Source organism: Mus caroli, unplaced genomic scaffold (genome assembly GCF_978045245.1).
Source record: "Mus caroli unplaced genomic scaffold, Mus_caroli_1 scaffold_3, whole genome shotgun sequence".
In the NCBI taxonomy this organism is placed as follows: domain Eukaryota; kingdom Metazoa; phylum Chordata; class Mammalia; order Rodentia; family Muridae; genus Mus; species Mus caroli.
The window spans coordinates 43,445,895-43,463,318 of NW_028227258.1; the positions used below are offsets into that span (position 1 = coordinate 43,445,895).

Consider the following 17,424-nt stretch of genomic DNA (forward strand, 5'->3'; position numbering starts at 1 on the left):
GGCAGGGCTATCATGAATTCAAGACCGTCTAAGCTACACAGTGAAACCTTGTCTCAAGAAAATAAAAAGGAAGCCCAGCATTGTGGCCCAAGCCTTTAGTCCCAGCACTTGGGAGACAGCTTCCTGAGTATGAGGTCAGCCTGCTGTACAGAGTGAGCTCCCGGTCAGTCAGAGCTCCACAGAGACACCTGTCTCAACAATTAATTAGGTAATTCTGACTCTGAGAATTGAATGTTAAGTGCTGAGCTTTGTGGTGATGGCTTTACCACTGCCATTCCCAATTAATTCTTGAAGACATTAATATGGTTCCACAGTTAAAAATGTGTGTTAAACAAGCAAGAGAGTCAGAACACAGATCTCCAGAGCTTGTGTAAATGCCAGGTAAGCTGGCGGTGATTCCATCCTCTGAAGGAACAGGTAAGCCAGCCAGTGAGACCTGAATACCATACAGAGATAGCTCTGGGCCTGACTGAGAGGCCCTGACTGTACAAGCAAGGTAGAAGAGGGAGCAAGGAAGATTTGACATCAACCTCGGGCCTACACACACTCGTGTGTGTGTGTGTGTGTGTGTGTGTGTGTGTGTGTGTGTGCGCACACGAGCACACACGGGAACATACATAAACATGCGTATACACTACACATACACACATCTGAAAGATGTTATTTAAGTAAAAGATTATATTACATTATTCCCATGTTCACTAAATGAGAGAACTAAAAGTCAGCTTCCCAGGGCGCTAGGGGGCAAAGGGAGGATGTCACCCATAGTTGACCTCTGCCCACAGTGGCTTATTAGTATATTATGTTAAAGTCGTTACACTCTCTTAACTTACTTAGGGTTTACCATGTCCTCATCCTTAGGTCAGCCAGTACAGAGTTAGTCACCTCATCGCCCCTCAGTTATACTCTGGGGAGGTTTTGATGAATTTGAGGTATATTTACTTTAGTCTTATAAATATGACTTATGTGAGTTTTTAGTTATAATTTAGAAAGAATTGCAGATTCATAAAAAGTTGTAAAATGATACATAGGATACAGCACCCTTCAACTGTTAGGATGTTTAATGGAAATGGAGTAAAAGATCAGAATCCAGCTGTGTAGTAGGATGCTGCTACCTGGGCTGTGCCCGTTCCCTTTTCACCGCTCTCCATATCACCTCATCTGGACCTGCCATCAGCTCTGTGAAGCCAGAGCCTTGTATAGTTTATGAGATACCACCATATAAAGGTGTAGAGCTAGTCCATCAGCCAGACATTTTATGTATCCCATATACCCACTGCAGCCCCACCCTGGTCTCACTACAAATCTCTCCCTCCCTACACTGCCGTTATTTTGAACATATTTATAAATGCATTGTTTTTTTGTTTTGAGATGAGTCTCTCTGTGTAGCTGTCCTGGCTCTCACATGTAGACCAGGTTAGTCTCAAACTCACAGTGATGGATCGTCTGCCTCAACATCCTGAGTGCTGAGATTAAAAGTCTGGGACATACACCAGCTTTGAAAATTTTATATAAATTGAGTATTCAGTATATAATTTGTTTTTTATTTGGCTGATCAAGACAGGATCTTTCTATGAAGATTTGTGTCCTGGAACTGCTGTACAGAGCAAACTAACCTTGAACTCATGGTGATTCATTACTTATAGTATTATAATAGTATAGTAGTATTGTAGATACAAACATTAACTCACTAAGTTAATTGGTAACAATCACTGGTACATTTTGTTATCCTTCACTAAGCGAAGTCAATGGAAATAGGTTAGTATCCAACGAACATTTTATGGGATCTCTGAGATATTTTAGGGTTTACTGTTGTTGTTGTTGCATGAAACATTTCAACTTTAAGCAAAATAATTTTTACCTTTGAAACTGGTATTGAAATTAAATATATTGATTTACTATATTTTCTTTATATCTTTCTGTTTTACTTTGAAAAGAAATAAAATAATACCACATAATCCAAAGATTCTCTTTTTTGTTTGTTTGGTTTGGGGTTTTTTTGGGTTTTTTTTGTTTTGTTTTGTTTTTGTTTTTCAAGACAGGGTTTCTCTGTGTAGCCCTGGCTGTCCTGGAACTCACTTTGTAGACCAGGCTGGCCTCAAACTCAGAAATCCGCCTGCCTCTGCCTCCCAAGTGCTGGGAATAAAGGTGTGCGCCACCACTGCCTGGCTCAAAGATTCTCTTTTAATTACTTATTAGGGTTAATGACTAGGCTACTGTTTCCATGTATATTTTTATACTTTATATGTTTGAGCATGAATAAATTAGAAGTGCCATATATTATGAAGTATAAAGGCAATGTGTTTTATATATTATATGATTATATTAGGTTCTTAAATTCTACACTCTACACAAATGTATCAGATATGTAAAAGAATCATAGATTGAAGTCTGCATTTTTAAGTCTTTATTAAAAAGGTTTTTATTTGCTGCCTTCTGTAATATGTTTACTAAACCATTTTGTCTTAGGGACTCAGTCCTCTTGCTCCATAGACATCCAGCTTGTTCATTCCAAGGACAGAGCGTGTCCTAGTGTACATGATGTTAAGACATTCCTCTACGGAGTAGACCTGTGATTTTGCTAATGTAAGCAGTGCTTTAGAAAGAACATCATGATATGCAGTTCATGGTACACACAGGTGTTGTTGGAAAGAGAAATAAAATTTATATGTATTTTCTAAAAAACTGAATGATTTGTAGTTGTTTTTAATAAAAACAAACAAACAAAAAAAGAGTGTCACTATGAGGCTTCTCTAGCTTCAAGTTCACTACATAAGCCAGCTTCAAACTCGTGTGTGATCCTCCTGCCTCTGCATCCTGAGTGCTAGGACCACAGACCTGTACCTCCATGGCTGCTTTGTAAGTGTCGTATTTTGCTTTTTCAGGTTTCAACATAACTGCGGGGATTGATGAAGAAACAGGATTTGTTTATGGAGGAAATCGCTTCAACTGTGGCACATGGATGGATAAAATGGGAGAGAGTGACCGAGCCAGGAACAGAGGGATCCCAGCCACCCCAAGGTAGAGTCTGTGTCCGGATGCTTCTGCCAAGGCACTTTTAATCCACTGGATCCCTTTTAAACATACTCACAGCATCTTCTGTTCTGCTAACCATGGTCCTCACAGTAAAGCGTTCCAGACCTGTCATTCCTCCTCCTCCTCCTCTTCTTCCTCCTCTCCTCCCTCCTCCTCTGCTGTTTCCGTCTTCACGCATTCATCCCTTGCCACCATTATTACAGATAAAGCCACCGCCCTCTTGGTGTAAATAACCTATTCTCATCCAAGAGCTCTCATGAATTTTGCACCTCTACAAGAATCTCAAACATTTTATGATTCATTATACCAATGGTTAAGACACCTTTAAAATAAAAAAAAAAGTTACAATTATTCTTGGTGTGTGTGTGTGTGTGTGTGTGTGTGTGTGTGTGTGTGTGTGTGCAAGTCAGAGGACAACGTATGAGCGTCACTTCTCTCGCCTCACCATGTGGCTCCCAGGTCATCAGACTTGTCAGCAAAGGCCTCTCTACCTGCTGAGCCATCTCACCATCCCTCTTTAAGACATTTCTTAATGTGGACTTCACACAATGTAAAGATTTTATTTCACCAGCCTTACAAGTATGGAAAACAACGAATCGAAACCTTTTATCTCTAACTTTGTTATCCAAGGGTTTTTCTCTTACAAGTTTTGAAGTTATCAACAAATATCACAAGTTCTTGATACTGATTTAAGCTTAGCAACTATTTTCTTTAAAAAAAAAAAAAAAGTGTCCATTTGGGAGGTGCATATGTGTGCAGGCACCTTTGGAAGCCAGCAGAGGTCATGTGATTCTCCAGAACTCAGGCTACAGGCACTTGAAGGCTGCCCACTGTGGGTGCTGGTGTAGGTGCTGGGAGCTGAACCAAGGTGGTCGGCAAGAGCAGTAATGGCTCTCCAGCCTGGAAATTGTTTTCTTATTAAAGATTTATCTTCAAACACATCAGCCAGGACTAAAGAGAATGAAAGACCCTGTCTTCAAAGCACAAGAACAAATGAGTGTGTCAGGAGAGCCTGGAGAGATGGCTGAGCTGTGAGGAAAGCCTGCTGCTGGTCCACAGGGCCCAAGCTTGTTTCCTAACATTCAACAGTGGGAGGCTCTCAACCACTGCAGCATCAGTTCCAAAAGATCCGGTGCTCTTATCTGGGCATCCACACGTGTGCCATGTGCACATAGAGATACACAGCATACACAAATAAAAATACGTCTTTTTAAATGTTAGAAACAAAATCAATGCCAACATAGTAAGGGAGGAGATTTCTTATGTGATCTATGTTACGTATAACCTGACGATGTGGGCACAGGTAGTTGCTTGCATGGTGCATTAGTTATAATATTCAGCAAAGTCATTGGTAGTGGTTTGGTTTGGTTCTATTCTACCCAGAGCCTTCATTATTTCTAGACGTTCAACTCTGAGCCACATCCCCAACCCAGAATTACTGAGTGAATGCCCTTTTAAATAATGGTTAAATAAGCTCAACATAGAAAATACATTTTTCTAATTTTAGAGATGGGTCTGCTGTGGAAATCGTGGGCTTGTGTAAATCTGCTGTTCGTTGGTTGCTGGAATTGTCTAAGAAAAATATCTTTCCTTATCATGAAGTCAGAGTAAAAAGACATGGTAAGCTGGCCTGTTTTCCAAGGAACCTACAAGTTACTAACCTTTGTCGCTGTCTTTGGGTTCAGCCAACCGATACCAGAAAAGGCTAGCTTTTAAGAAGAAAGAAAAATGGTTAATTCCCAATATGGAAATGCTAACAGATGGTTACTGACACCGTTCCTATAGCACCAGTGAGCTGAGAGAAGAGGCGGCGTGGTGCCTGCCTCCATGGCCTCTCCCTCACTCTGTGAGCAAGTCACAGCGCATGGGCAGTCTGGAAATCTTCCCATCTCTTTCTGGAACAACTCCTATGCAATAGAAGCAATGTTTGAGCTACCTGTACAACTCTAGACTTTCTAAAAAGTAAAAAGAAGTAGATGAAAGTAACTGTATATTTAATTCAGTGTATATGAAGTGTTGTTTGTTAGCACAGTGTGTTGAGTATAAAGTTAGTCCTGAGCTGTTTGTCATTCTTTTGGGAGAGATACTTGATCTTTGAATTTATAGCATATCTCCATCTAAAGCAGCCACATTTTCTAAAACATAGATAATTTATTTCATAATTAAGCTAAATATGAAGTTTTGGCAATAACAGATTTTAAATGTTCTGAATATCTACAAAATGTCTTATATCACTTTTCAGGAAAGGTTGTGGCAGTCTCATATGATGAGTGGAACAGAAAAATACAAAACAATTTCGAAAAGCTGTTTCATGTTTCCGAAGACCCTTCAGATCCTAACGAGAAGCATCCGAACCTGGTTCACAAACGTGGCATCTACAAGGACAGCTATGGTGCGTCAAGTCCTTGGTGTGACTATCAGCTCAGGCCCAATTTCACCATAGCAATGGTTGTGGTGAGTGATGTGCCTTCACATTTCAAAAATGTCAAAAATGTCATGGTAACTCTACTGAGGGCCTTTTTTTTTTCCTGTTTGGTTTTAAGTTCCACTACCCATGAAACATTATTGCTTTCTGGGTAGTTTTCTATGGTTTTAGAGTAATTTAGTATGCATACTACCTCTAATCCAAAACATTTAGTGTCAAAAATGGAAAATAGTGGATACAGAGAAACAAACGCTCCCAGAGTCACACATGCCCTGTACCTGGCGCCCATACACACACTGGGCTGATGGACTGGGTCTCTTAGGCCAGGTCCAGCTGCCTCAGTTGGCCTCAACCCTCTCACCCTTGCCTCCTGAAAACTGAGGACATTTGTGTTACCTCAGCTCGTGCCACAAACAGCTCCCCAGTGCACTAGACAGAAAGCTCTGTGCTAGGGTAAATCCACAGCAGCTTATAGTCACAGCTGTCTCCTTTGTGGTCTTTCTCTCGTTAGTTCTATTTAGCTAAGGATTATATTTTTATTATTTATTTTATTTTACCATTTTATGGGGGAGAGGAGAAGGAGCCTGCATGTAATGTATGTCATGTATATGTAGTGCCCCAAGAAGCCAGAAGAGGGCATGAGATCCCTGAGACTAGAATTACACCCTGTAGGTGCAGGGAAATTGAACCTATATCCTCTGGAAGAGAAGCTAGTGTGCCTAACCACTAAGCCATCTCTCCAGCCACCTAGTTAAGAATTCTTGATCCCCTTTTATTGTAAAATCTCAGTATAAAAATAAACTCTTCAGGGCAGTGGACTAGGAGGGCTGTGTTTAGCCATGCCTCCCTGGGTGTTTGACTTTGTCAAAAAGATTACTAAGCAGCTGTTACTAATTGTACTGGTACGAAAGTGTACCCTTTCGGACTGGAGAGATGGGTCAGTGGTTAAGAGCACTGACTGCGCCGGGCGTGGTGGCGCACGCCTTTAATCCCAGCACTCGGGAGGCAGAGGCAGGCGGATTTCTGAGTTCGAGGCCAGCCTGGTCTACAAAGTGAGTTCCAGGACAGCCAGGGCTATACAGAGAAACCCTGTCTCGAAAAACCGAAAAAAAAAAAAAAAAGAGCACTGACTGCTCTTCCAGAGGACCCCTGGGTTCATTTCCCAGCACCCACAACTTTCTGTAACTCACACCCTCACACTGACATGCATGCAGACAAAACCCAGCCATGCACATAAAATAAAAAGAAAGAAAGAAAGAAAGAAAGGAAGGAAGGAAGGGAGTGCAGGCTTGCACAGAGGCAGCTTTGGCTTGGTGCCTTTGCACCGCTTTCTCTGTAAGATGGGTGCAGATTTTCTCTCCTTCCAGGAGTCACACACACTTGTGCTGTTGGCGTACAAGTTCTGAGTTCATTATCACCAAGAAGAGAGGAGAGAAGCTTCGGGTATGCGTATAGGGCTCCTGCACGCCTAGGAAGGATGTGGCAGGGGGAGGTGAGCTCTGCCTCCGTTGTAGCTGTGCCTCCTGTTTGGTTCTTGTTCACAGGTGGCCTGTGCGCTCTCCCAGCCTCTCAGCTGAGAGAGGCCACTCAGATTAGAGTCGTCAGGTTCCACTCTCCATCTAACCTACACCATATTCTTAAATTTTTTTTTCAGAGTTTACAGTTAACTTACATGAGTAAGAACTAATTGTCTGCAATATTAAAATGGTTTTTCTTTGTTTATTTCACCTTCATTAGGCCCCTGAACTCTTTACTGCTGAGAAGGCTTGGAAGGCTTTGGAAATTGCAGAAAAAAAATTGCTTGGTCCCCTTGGCATGAAAACTTTAGACCCAGAGTAAGTTGGAATATTAGTATTAAAAAGGTTGTTGAGCTGGGCGGTGGGTGTGAGTGCCTTTAATCTCAGCACCCGGGAAGTAGCAGAAGCAGGTAGCTCTGAGTTGAAGGCCAGCCTGGTTTACAGAATAAGTTTCAGGATGGACACAGAGAAACACTGTCTCAAAAAAAAGAAAGAAAGAAAGAAAAGAAAAGAAAAAGAAGAAGGCGGGCTGGTGAGATGGCTCAGTGGGTAAGAGCACCCGACTGCTCTTCCGAAGGTCCAGAGTTCAAATCCCAGCAACCACATGGTGCCTCACAACCATCCGTAAAGAGATCTGGCGCCCTCTTCTGGAGTGTCTGAAGACAGCTACAGTGTACTTACATATAATAAATAAATAAATCTTTAAAAAAAAAAAAAAGAAGAAGGCAGTTGAAATTGTGTTTAACCCACATAGATAAGTATTATTAGTATTAGGCTAGAGAGATGTCTCAGCAGTAAAGAGCACTGACTGCTCTTCCAGAGGTCCTGATTTCAATTCCAAGCAACCATATTGTGGCTCACAATCATCTGTAATGGGGTCTGATGCCCTTTCTGGTGTGTCTGAAGACAGCGACTCATATACATAAAGTAAATAAATAAATCTTTAAACTAGCTCTTGAGCCCGGCATGATGGCACATACCTGTATCCCAGTCCCTGGATAGTTGAAACAGGAGAATTGAGAGTTCATGATGGCCTTCCACTGTCTCACAAGTTTGAGACCAGCCTGGCCACATGAGAGCCCATCTCGTGCTGGTAAGAAGCTGTTAGAAGGATGTAGCTCAGTGGTAGAGTGCAGGCCTACCACATATAGGACCCTGGGCTCTGTCCCCAGCACCACACCGCAGTATTCATTTATGTATATAAGTGTTCTGCCTTCATATATTTCTTTGTGCCACATGTGTGCCTGGTGCCCTTGGAGGCAGTAAGAGGGCATGGGATCCCCTGGAACTGGAGTTACAGATGGTTGTGAACCATCATGTGAGTGCTGGAATTGAACCCAGGTCTTAACTGCTGAGCCATCCTTCCAAGCCCTCGAGGACAGTCTTTTTGTTTTGTTTTTGTGGATAGTTTTTCCATACTCCTGGATAACCTGCAATTGTTTGTGCTATTTTAAATGGCAGGCATATGTGTCCACTTGTAATGGTGGCTGTAATGATCTTTACCAGAGTCTTCTCCATCTTTCCTGGACAATTGCACCACCCTTTCTGCCTAAATCAGTAAAGAACTGTGGCTTTTTTATCTCACAATTTGCATTTGCAAATGTCTTTACTTTTATAAACTTTTTCCTAAATTTCTAGGGTCTTTCTGGGTTTTTTGTTTTTGTTTTCTTATGTTTTGCCTACATGTAGCTCTGTTGCACCACTTGCATACAGTTCCCACAGAAGCCAGAAGAGGGCATCAGATACCCTGGAACTGGAGCTACCAGTGGTTGTGAGACATGTGGATGCTGGGAATTGAACCCTCATCCTCTGGGGGAGCAGCCAGTATGCTTAACATCTGAGCCAGGTTTTTATACTTTACCACACGCTGATTTCCACTGCAGACCAGGCTGGCCTCTGCCTCCAGAGTGGGGTGGAATTAAAGGCATGTGCCGCTATACGTGGCCCACCTTCTTTCTTCCTTGGTTGGGTTTTTGTTTTTGTAGCTTCCTGGAACTCACTCTGTAGACCAAACTGGCCTTGAACTTAGAGATCTGCCTGCCTCTGCCTTCCCAGTGCTAGGATTAAAGTCATGTGCCACCACTGCCCCTGTGTCTCCTGGCCTTTCTATATACTGATCTTGCTATTTCGTTTCTGTTTATTGAGACAGAGTCTTACATGTCTGACACTGACCTTGAACTCCTGACCCTCCTGTCTCAGCCTCCTAGCATTAGACGCATACCGCCATGCTTGCCTTGATTTCATTCGTGATACCCAAAATTTTGTATTCAGACACTTGTTATTTTTTGTCTGTTTGCATGTTCAGCTCAGGTGTGGTGGCACACAAAGGAAGGTCTCTGTGAGTTCAAAGCCAGCCTGGACTACTGAGACATTTCCAGGGCAGCCAGGGGTGCACAGTCAGGCCCTGTCTCAAACTCTAAGCCCTCAAAAACAAACAGAAGACCTGCTGATCTCACTAAAAGTTAATGATAAAGGTTCATATGGCCACTTTGTGTCACGAAACATTTTAAAAGTTACAATTTAATTAAATCTTACTATGTATAACTCATCTCTGGGCAGTGTTAATACACTGCTCAGAATATAACTTTGTTTTAAATTCTACATATTATAGCGATATCTATATTCAACTGTTATTTATAATCTGACCTTATACTCATTTTACTTTTTTTAAGATTTATTTATTTATTTATTTTATGTATATGAATACACTATAGCTGTAAATATGGTTGTGAGCCGTCATGTGGTTGTTGGGAATTGAATTTTTAGGACCTCTGCTTGCTCCTGTCAGCCCTGCTCTCTCAGTCCCTGCTTGCTCCAGCCCAAAGATTTATTTATTATTTTACATAAGTACACTGTAGCTGTCTTCAGACACACCAGAAGAGGGCGTCAGATCTCATTATGGGTGGTTGTGAGCCACAATATGGTTGCTGGTATTTGAACTCAGAACCTTCGGAAGAGCAGTCTCTTACCCGCTGAGCCATCTCACCAGCCCTCATCTTAGTTTTTTTTTTTTTGGGGGGGGGAGGTTTTTTTGTTTGTTTGTTTGTTTTGGTTGGTTGGTTGGTTTTGAGACAGAGTTTCTCTGTATAGCCCTGGCTGTCCTGGATCTCACTCTGTAGATCAGGCTGGCCTCGAACTCAGAAATCTGCCTGCCTCAGCTTCCCGAGTGCTGGGATTAAAGGTATGTGCCGCCACTGCTCAGCCTCATTTTAGTTTTAAAATAGCTTCCTAGAGAAATTTAAAACATGACCCTACATGGACTAAGTTTGTATAAATTGTGGGATACTTCCCCAGTATAGATAAGGCCCGAGGTTTGATCAATAGGCACCACAAAATAAATACTTTACATAAATAATGCCTTTCTGCTCTGTAGTCAATAAAACCTTATCTTTACTTTTTCCTAATTCAAACAACTGTTTGGACATTTTAATTGTTGTACACACATTGAAAGCCTACTGAAATGGTTGACTTTAAATACAATATAGACAAACTCCTTGAAAATAAGATGCCTCAATATTTTTATTAATTTTTAAAATTAGCATATAAAATAATAAGTTTAATTATGACACTATTCATACATATTTCTGTAAAGGCTCCTCCCCCTGCTCCCTGGCCACCTGTCAATCTTCCCTCCCCCCCCCCCCACCCTCACTCTGCCCTCACATTACTTATATCCGGTACTGTTCTTCCCTTGCCTTGCCTTGCCTTGCCTTGCCTTGCCTTGCCTTGCCTTGCCTTGCCTTGCCTTGCCTTCCTGTCCTCCCTCCATGGGCCCTCCTCTAGTATCATTTATATCCTACCTCTATATAAATTAGTCTGGGATGTAAATGAAAAGAAAACATGCGGATCCTTGAACACATCGTTAACGCCCCCTGTACTTGGTGTTAAGTAAGGTACTGGCGCTGAGCGAGCTCACGCTGCAGATTAGGAAAGAGGTTCTTTTCTTGCCGTTGTTGCTGAAATGCCGATGCCTCCTGTGTGAGGCCTGACCCTCTTTTACTGACCTCACACTCCAATCCTTTTGCAGTGACATGGTTTACTGTGGAGTTTATGATAATGCCTTAGACAATGACAACTACAACCTTGCTAGAGGCTTCAATTACCACCAAGGACCTGTAAGAATTTCATTTTCTTTTCAGAGTTTTCAATTTAACTTATTTTTAAATAAAGTTAGATATTCACAATTCTTTTTCTCTTTGCTTTTAAATCATATTTAGGAGTGGCTGTGGCCAATTGGGTATTTTCTTCGTGCAAAGTTGTATTTTTCCAAAATGATGGGCCCAGAGACTGCTGCGAAGACTGTATTTTTGGTTAAAAATGTTCTTTCTAGACATTATGTTCATCTTGAGAGGTAAGTCGTCCCATTCCTGGTGTCCAGTCAGTGTATTAGCTACCAAGTAAGCAAGGTTTCCTTAGAATTTGTCTTTGTATGCCAAGTGCATCTTCATGGAACCCACCCTGTGCTCTGTACCGTAATTTCAACCATGGCATTTCTACTTCCGTTAAGTAATTTGGTTCTTATATTTTATAGAAGTATTTGAGGATCTTATATTTTATGATCTATACTTGTAGAATAGTCTTTAATTTTCAGAATAACTGATAATTTGGATATGATTAAGATAGAATAAAATAATACTTGAAGTATTCAGGTTGAGCCTTTTGAGTTGATTCATTTATCAAGTAAAATTTTTCATTATTTTGAAAATATCAGTTGGTCTTTTGACTATTACTTCAAGTGGTATTTCTTGTGCCCTTTGACCTAATTATTAGTAAATTAAACAGTGTTGGTATTGTGTACTTTTCTAAGGTGGTGCAAACTTAGCCAAAGACTTTCTTAATTCCTTCGTTTTAAGATTTATTTATTTATTTTATGTATATGAGTACACTGTACACTATACAGATGGTTGTGAACCTTCATGTGGTTGTTGGGAATTGAATTTTTTTAGGAGCCCCGCTCACTCTGGTCAACTCTGCTCGCTCAGTCCCTGCTTGGCCCAGCCCAAAGATTTATTTATTTTACATAAGTACTCTGTAGCTGTCTTCAGACGCACCAGAAGAGGGCATCAGATCTCATTACGGGTGGTTGTGAGCCACCATGTGGTTGCTGGGGTTTGAACTCAGGACCTTCAGAAGAGCAGTCAGTGCTCTTACACGCTGAGCCATCTCGTCAGCCCTACACCTACATATTTACAGTTTGAGTCCTAACATTAGTCTAAAAGACTTAAATTATTGCCAGCCTGGGGGGTTTCTTCCTAGAATCTCAGCCCGTGGGGGGGGGGGGGGGGCGCAGCAGGAAGATCATGAGTTTAGAGCCATATGACTACATGATGCCCTATCTCAAAATGCAAAACAGGCTAAAATTATGCCTGAGAGAATATTTACATTTTTTTAAAGTTTTAGTTATGAAGCTGGGCCTAGTGAAACACATCTGTTTTCATCCAGCACTTGGAAGGCAGAGACAGGAGGATCACTGCAAGTTCATGGCCAGCCTCAGCTACATAGCAAGTTCCAAGCCAGCCTGAGTTCCAAAGCAAGACCCTAACTCAAAAAAAAACAAAAAACAAAAAACATAAATAATAATGATGAAAGACTCATTTGTATTGCTAGTATTAAATCTCAAAACATAATTTATTTGTGAAATCTTTATACACACACACACACCTTTAGAATATTGTTTTATAACAAATGACTTTGATTACTTCTAGAGTTAATGGCAAACCTTGGGACTTGCCTACTTTATTCATATGTATTAAGCTGTGTCTCATAAAATGCCTTTCCTTTTCTTTCTTTTCAGATCCCCATGGAAAGGCCTTCCAGAGCTCACCAATGAGAACGGCCAGTACTGCCCTTTCAGCTGTGAGACACAGGCGTGGTCAATGGCTGTTGTTCTTGAAACCCTCTATGATTTATAGTTGGCTCATAAATAGTAATTGTGTGAACACTTGACATTATTAAATGCAAGGTCATAAAGAAATGTAAGCTCAACTCATTTTAAAAATCTCATTCATAACCAGGGAATGGTGGTACACACCTTTAATCCCAGCTCTCAGGAGGCAAAGGCAGGCAGATCTCTTGAGTTCAAGACTAGCCTGGTCTACAGAGAAAGTTCCTGGATATCCAGAGCTACACAGAGAAACCTGTGTCTAAAAAATAAAAACAAAACAAAAAATTATTGATCTCTTTTTGGCCTTTTTTCTTAAAGAATATCATATGTGCCACCACACCCAGTGTCTGCAGTACTGGGGATCACATGCAGGACATCATGCATGTTAGACAAGCTCTCTACCAACTGAACCTCATGCTGTGCCCTATCTTTTTCTACATTCTGTTGATTTGAATCAGAAAGAAATATGATCATTTCCCATAGAAGGTTACCAAAAAAGTATTCTTCAAAGCAGGGTTTAAAAAAAAAAAAAGGAAAGAAAGAAAACGTGTATCATCTTCAGTTTGGAGGAAGAGAGAGGTGATCCTAAGTCCTGCTGTCTGTTGGCACACTCCACAGGCTGGGCTTCATGGATGCCCTGCCGTCTGTTAACAGCAGTCCTGTTTGTTTGTTTGTTTGTTTGTTTGTTTGTTTTGTTTTGTTTTTTCGAGACAGGGTTTCTCTGTATAGCTCTGGCTGTCCTGGAACTCACTTTGTAGACCAGGCTGGCCTCAAACTCAGAAATCTGCCTGCCTCTGCCTCCTGAGTGCTGGGATTAAAGTCACGCGCCACCATGCCCGGCTCTACAGCAGTCGTAAAACCATGCCTACTGCAGTCAGTGCACACTTGGTAATTGCTTTATGAATGTAGAATTATGGAAGCTTCCACCCACAGTATATGTTCATAGATGGAGCACAGAGCTTCAAAATGTGCTTTATTTTTAACAGATAAGTTATGTTTTTAATATAATAAATGCCAACTATACTTAACATAACCTATTTGTGCTAAAGAATAATTGGACATAATAAAACAGGCCACCAGGACGTAAAGCAATTCTGTTAAATTATTTCCAGTTTCCCACTGTGAGATAGTTTACATTTTCAAAATGGAAATTACTGGGCATATTTATGGAATTTTTTTCAAGGGGAAAAAAGCCTAGAGTCATACCTTGATGACAGAGTGTTTGCTTAGCTTGTGTCAAGCCCTTCGTACTATCCCTAAAACCATCAAGAGAGAAAGAAGGGAGTGTGAGAGGGGAGGGAGGGGGAAAAAGAGAGGAAAGATTTAAAATAGCCATATTAGGTTATCTACAATGTGGTCACCATCCACCTCAGAAAATCTCTAGGGTACAGTGCTCTTACTGAGGGCCATCAATGAAAGACTGTGCTGTGCTGTGCTGTGCTGTGCTGTGCTGTGCTGTGCTGTGCTGTGCTGTGCACTGTCTATTTGAAAGTCTCAGAAGGTATGGTTTACCTTATCCAGCCACCGTAATTAAGCGAGTGCTTTTAGACTGTGAAAGGATAGTTGCTGTTTGGCCTAAGAGCACTTAGGCAGAGCGCTTCATTCCGTGTGATGCTGCATACTGTTGTTTATTTACAATCCCAAACGCTCTGTGCCTTGGTTTTTCACTCACCAAAACCAACCTTACTCTACTAGATGAAACGTAAACTTAACAGTTTAACCAGTATGCTGTGATATTTTAGCGAGTCTCAGAGATGACTGTGGAAACAGGAGGCCTGTCATTTCAGTGAGCACCATCACCTATAAGCGGTAATCATTTCTACTGTGTCTTAAACTGCTCTGACTCCTGAGCAAGTGTTCATGTCTGTGTGTCAAAATAAAAGTTTTTTCTAAAGGACTCTCTTTGCTTTCCTCCATGGGTTTTACTGTACATTTCCCTGTCGTCATGAGCGTTGTGCAGAGACTCACCTTGTATAGGATGTAGGAGGAGCAGGGAGTGGGGGGGAAGAAAGGTCCAGAGATTATTAAAGTAGCTGTGTGAAGTAAGCTTTCAGTGTCTCCCTAAGTCTGTGAGCATCTACTCCTTTGGTATATCTTGAGTGCGGTGAATTTTTATTTACGTTTTACTTACCAGCTCACAAATACTGTGGCAAATGGATGTGAACATTTACTTTCTGAAAAAGCCAGACAATTTTTGTTTTCAACTATACTACCGAGCAATCTAAGCATGTAGAATATCTTCTAATAACCAAAGCGGTTCCATTCTGGTTTTGCCTTGCTTAGTGTTGCTTCATTGTTTTTAGAGCAGATGGTTTTTTTTTTCTAATATATGTGGCTTCATTGTTTTAATTGGTGTGGGTATCTAACTTACAAAGCTTTTACATTTTCTTTAACTGGGGCTCATGTGGTCCCGACTAGCTCTTGTAAACTTAGTCGGACAGTAAGTCAATAAACTCTGCTTGTTTCCTCCTGAGCCTGTGTGTGCCCAGCAGCCACTTCTAGTACATTTGCATCTGCTTCAGTGGTTGGTCTTTCCCCCAGGTTACCATAGTCCAGAGTCATGAGTTGAATGTGATTCGTGGTGATATCTTCTACAGACATTCAGGTTTTCTTTCATTGTTACCTGCCTGTTCACTTGTTTAACTCTTCTTGTCTATTCACCCCCAGGCTCTGCCCCACCCCAACCCTATTCTGGGGACTAAACCCCTGGCCAGCTTTAGGCTTGCTGGGAAGGTGCCTAACACTGAGCTAACCCCTCAGCTCCTAGGTTTGGCTCCTTTGTTTCAGTGTTTGCTAAACCCTTTTCCACCCTTCTCACCAGGCCCTACCTTTTGTTTCCAAAGCCTTGCTCCATACTTGTAGCTGTTTGTTTTTCTTCAGTGTTTTTCCAAGTCCCAAAATTGTTAGTACTTTTAATTAAATTGCGTGGATGCTATCAATAAATTTGATAAGTGCCAACATTTACTTAATCTTGTAGCTTAAGGATATAGAATGTCTAGGCTCTTCTTTTCCTTAACTTCCTAGTTCTTCCTAATGTTTATGTTGTGGGTTTCTGTGATCAGTTTGGTTCATCTTAATATTAAACCGGTTGGTCAGAATAAGAAATTAAGGTTCAACAAACATATATAAACTCCCTCCTTTGTGACCAACAGTTTGCATTACAGTTATTGCACATGTTTTCTAAATGAGACAATTACTCTAAGTCACACAATAGTGAAACATTGGGACAAAATTCAGCCCCTCATCTTCAAGTCAGAAATCCTCTTTAGTAGATCCTTAACACTGCAGTAGGCCGTGCTTGCCTTCAGCCTTCCTGCCAGCATACGTTCACGGGTCCAGCTGTGGCTGGCGTCAGCTGCCCTCTGATTGTGGAAAGCATTAGATCCTGTCCTGAAGGAGTCTGGGTACTCGCTTAGTGTCCTCTGGTCAAAATGTTTCTAGCCTGTATTCCTGGGTAAACATTCAGAATGACATTGCCAAGCACAGGCTAAGTTACACCACTGGAGTAACTTTGCAAATAGAAATGTCATATCAAAGATGACACCGGTGGTCAAAGAGTTGGGACTAGAAATTTTAGCCAGGAATTAAATCTCATGCTCAGTGTGATAATTAATTGGGGGGGGGGGCTTGAGGGGGTGAGCAAGTCCTGTCTGTGGAAGCTGACTAGTAAATATGGCACTTAATTCTGCCAATGTTCAGGTCAAGCAATTTAAGGCAGTTAGCATATTTTGAAAGTAGGGAACTGTTGTTTTGTTTTGAGACAAGGTCTCACTTTATAGCCCAGGGTTGGCCTGGAACTCATTTTGTAGCCCAGTCGGTCTTCAAACTCAAGGCAGTCCTCCTGCCTTAGCCTTCCAAATGCTGGGATTATAGATCTAAACCATAGTGTCCAGATACTGCTCAGTTTTAATAGATACACTATAGGGAGGAATGCTCCAAAAATGATTCATCTTGTAATAACGTGAGCATAGTTCAGGTCAGCCGGCCTGGTTGATCTCAGCTCCTTCATTCAGGGCAAGGGCTAGCTCAGTTCCTCTGCCCTGGCTGTGATAGTACTGGGTAGAGCAGCAGTCTTCAACCTGTGGGTCACATGTCAGATGTCTGCATTATGATTCGTAACAGTAGCAACATTGCAGTCATGAAGTAGCAACAAAATAACTCATGGTGTCTACATGAGGAACGGTGTTAAGGGTCCCGGCCTTAGGAAGTATCTGTTGAGGACTGTGCTTTCCTCTCGCCCTGATTTTTTCTTTGCTTCCCTGGCTCCCCTTTCTCTCCTTTCTCTCCTTTCCTCCTCTTATGTCTGGCAGCATTTTCTCACTGCAGAAACTGTCAACAAGAACTTCTCTCTCTCTCTCTCTCTCTCTCTCTCTCTCTCTCTCTCTCTCTCTCTCTCTCTCTCTCTCTCTCTCGCACACACACACACACACACACACAAAATGACAAACTCCCCCCCTCATCCAAAAAGAAATCTACCTGTATTTCAACAATAGATTAATGCTGAAATTTTGACTCATACAAACTAGGTTTTTTTTTTTTTTAAACTGGTAGATTATTAATTT

The 17,424-nt window shown here is 41.5% G+C and overlaps 1 protein-coding gene across 2 annotated transcripts in view; it reads left to right on the forward strand.

The window, feature by feature from the left end:
* Window positions 1–14,759, forward strand: part of Agl (amylo-alpha-1,6-glucosidase and 4-alpha-glucanotransferase) — a 60,999-nt gene extending 46,240 nt beyond the window's left edge. For both annotated transcript variants that reach the window (XM_021157864.3, XM_029475200.2), the window contains exons 28-34: window positions 2,886–3,021; window positions 4,544–4,656; window positions 5,279–5,490; window positions 7,199–7,296; window positions 11,006–11,093; window positions 11,196–11,329; window positions 12,773–14,759. In XM_021157864.3, the coding sequence (XP_021013523.1) occupies window positions 2,886–3,021; window positions 4,544–4,656; window positions 5,279–5,490; window positions 7,199–7,296; window positions 11,006–11,093; window positions 11,196–11,329; window positions 12,773–12,890 (899 nt within the window). In that variant the 3' untranslated portion in view covers window positions 12,891–14,759. The remainder of the gene's footprint in view (window positions 1–2,885; window positions 3,022–4,543; window positions 4,657–5,278; window positions 5,491–7,198; window positions 7,297–11,005; window positions 11,094–11,195; window positions 11,330–12,772) is intronic.
* Window positions 14,760–17,424: the final 2,665 nt, after the last annotated feature.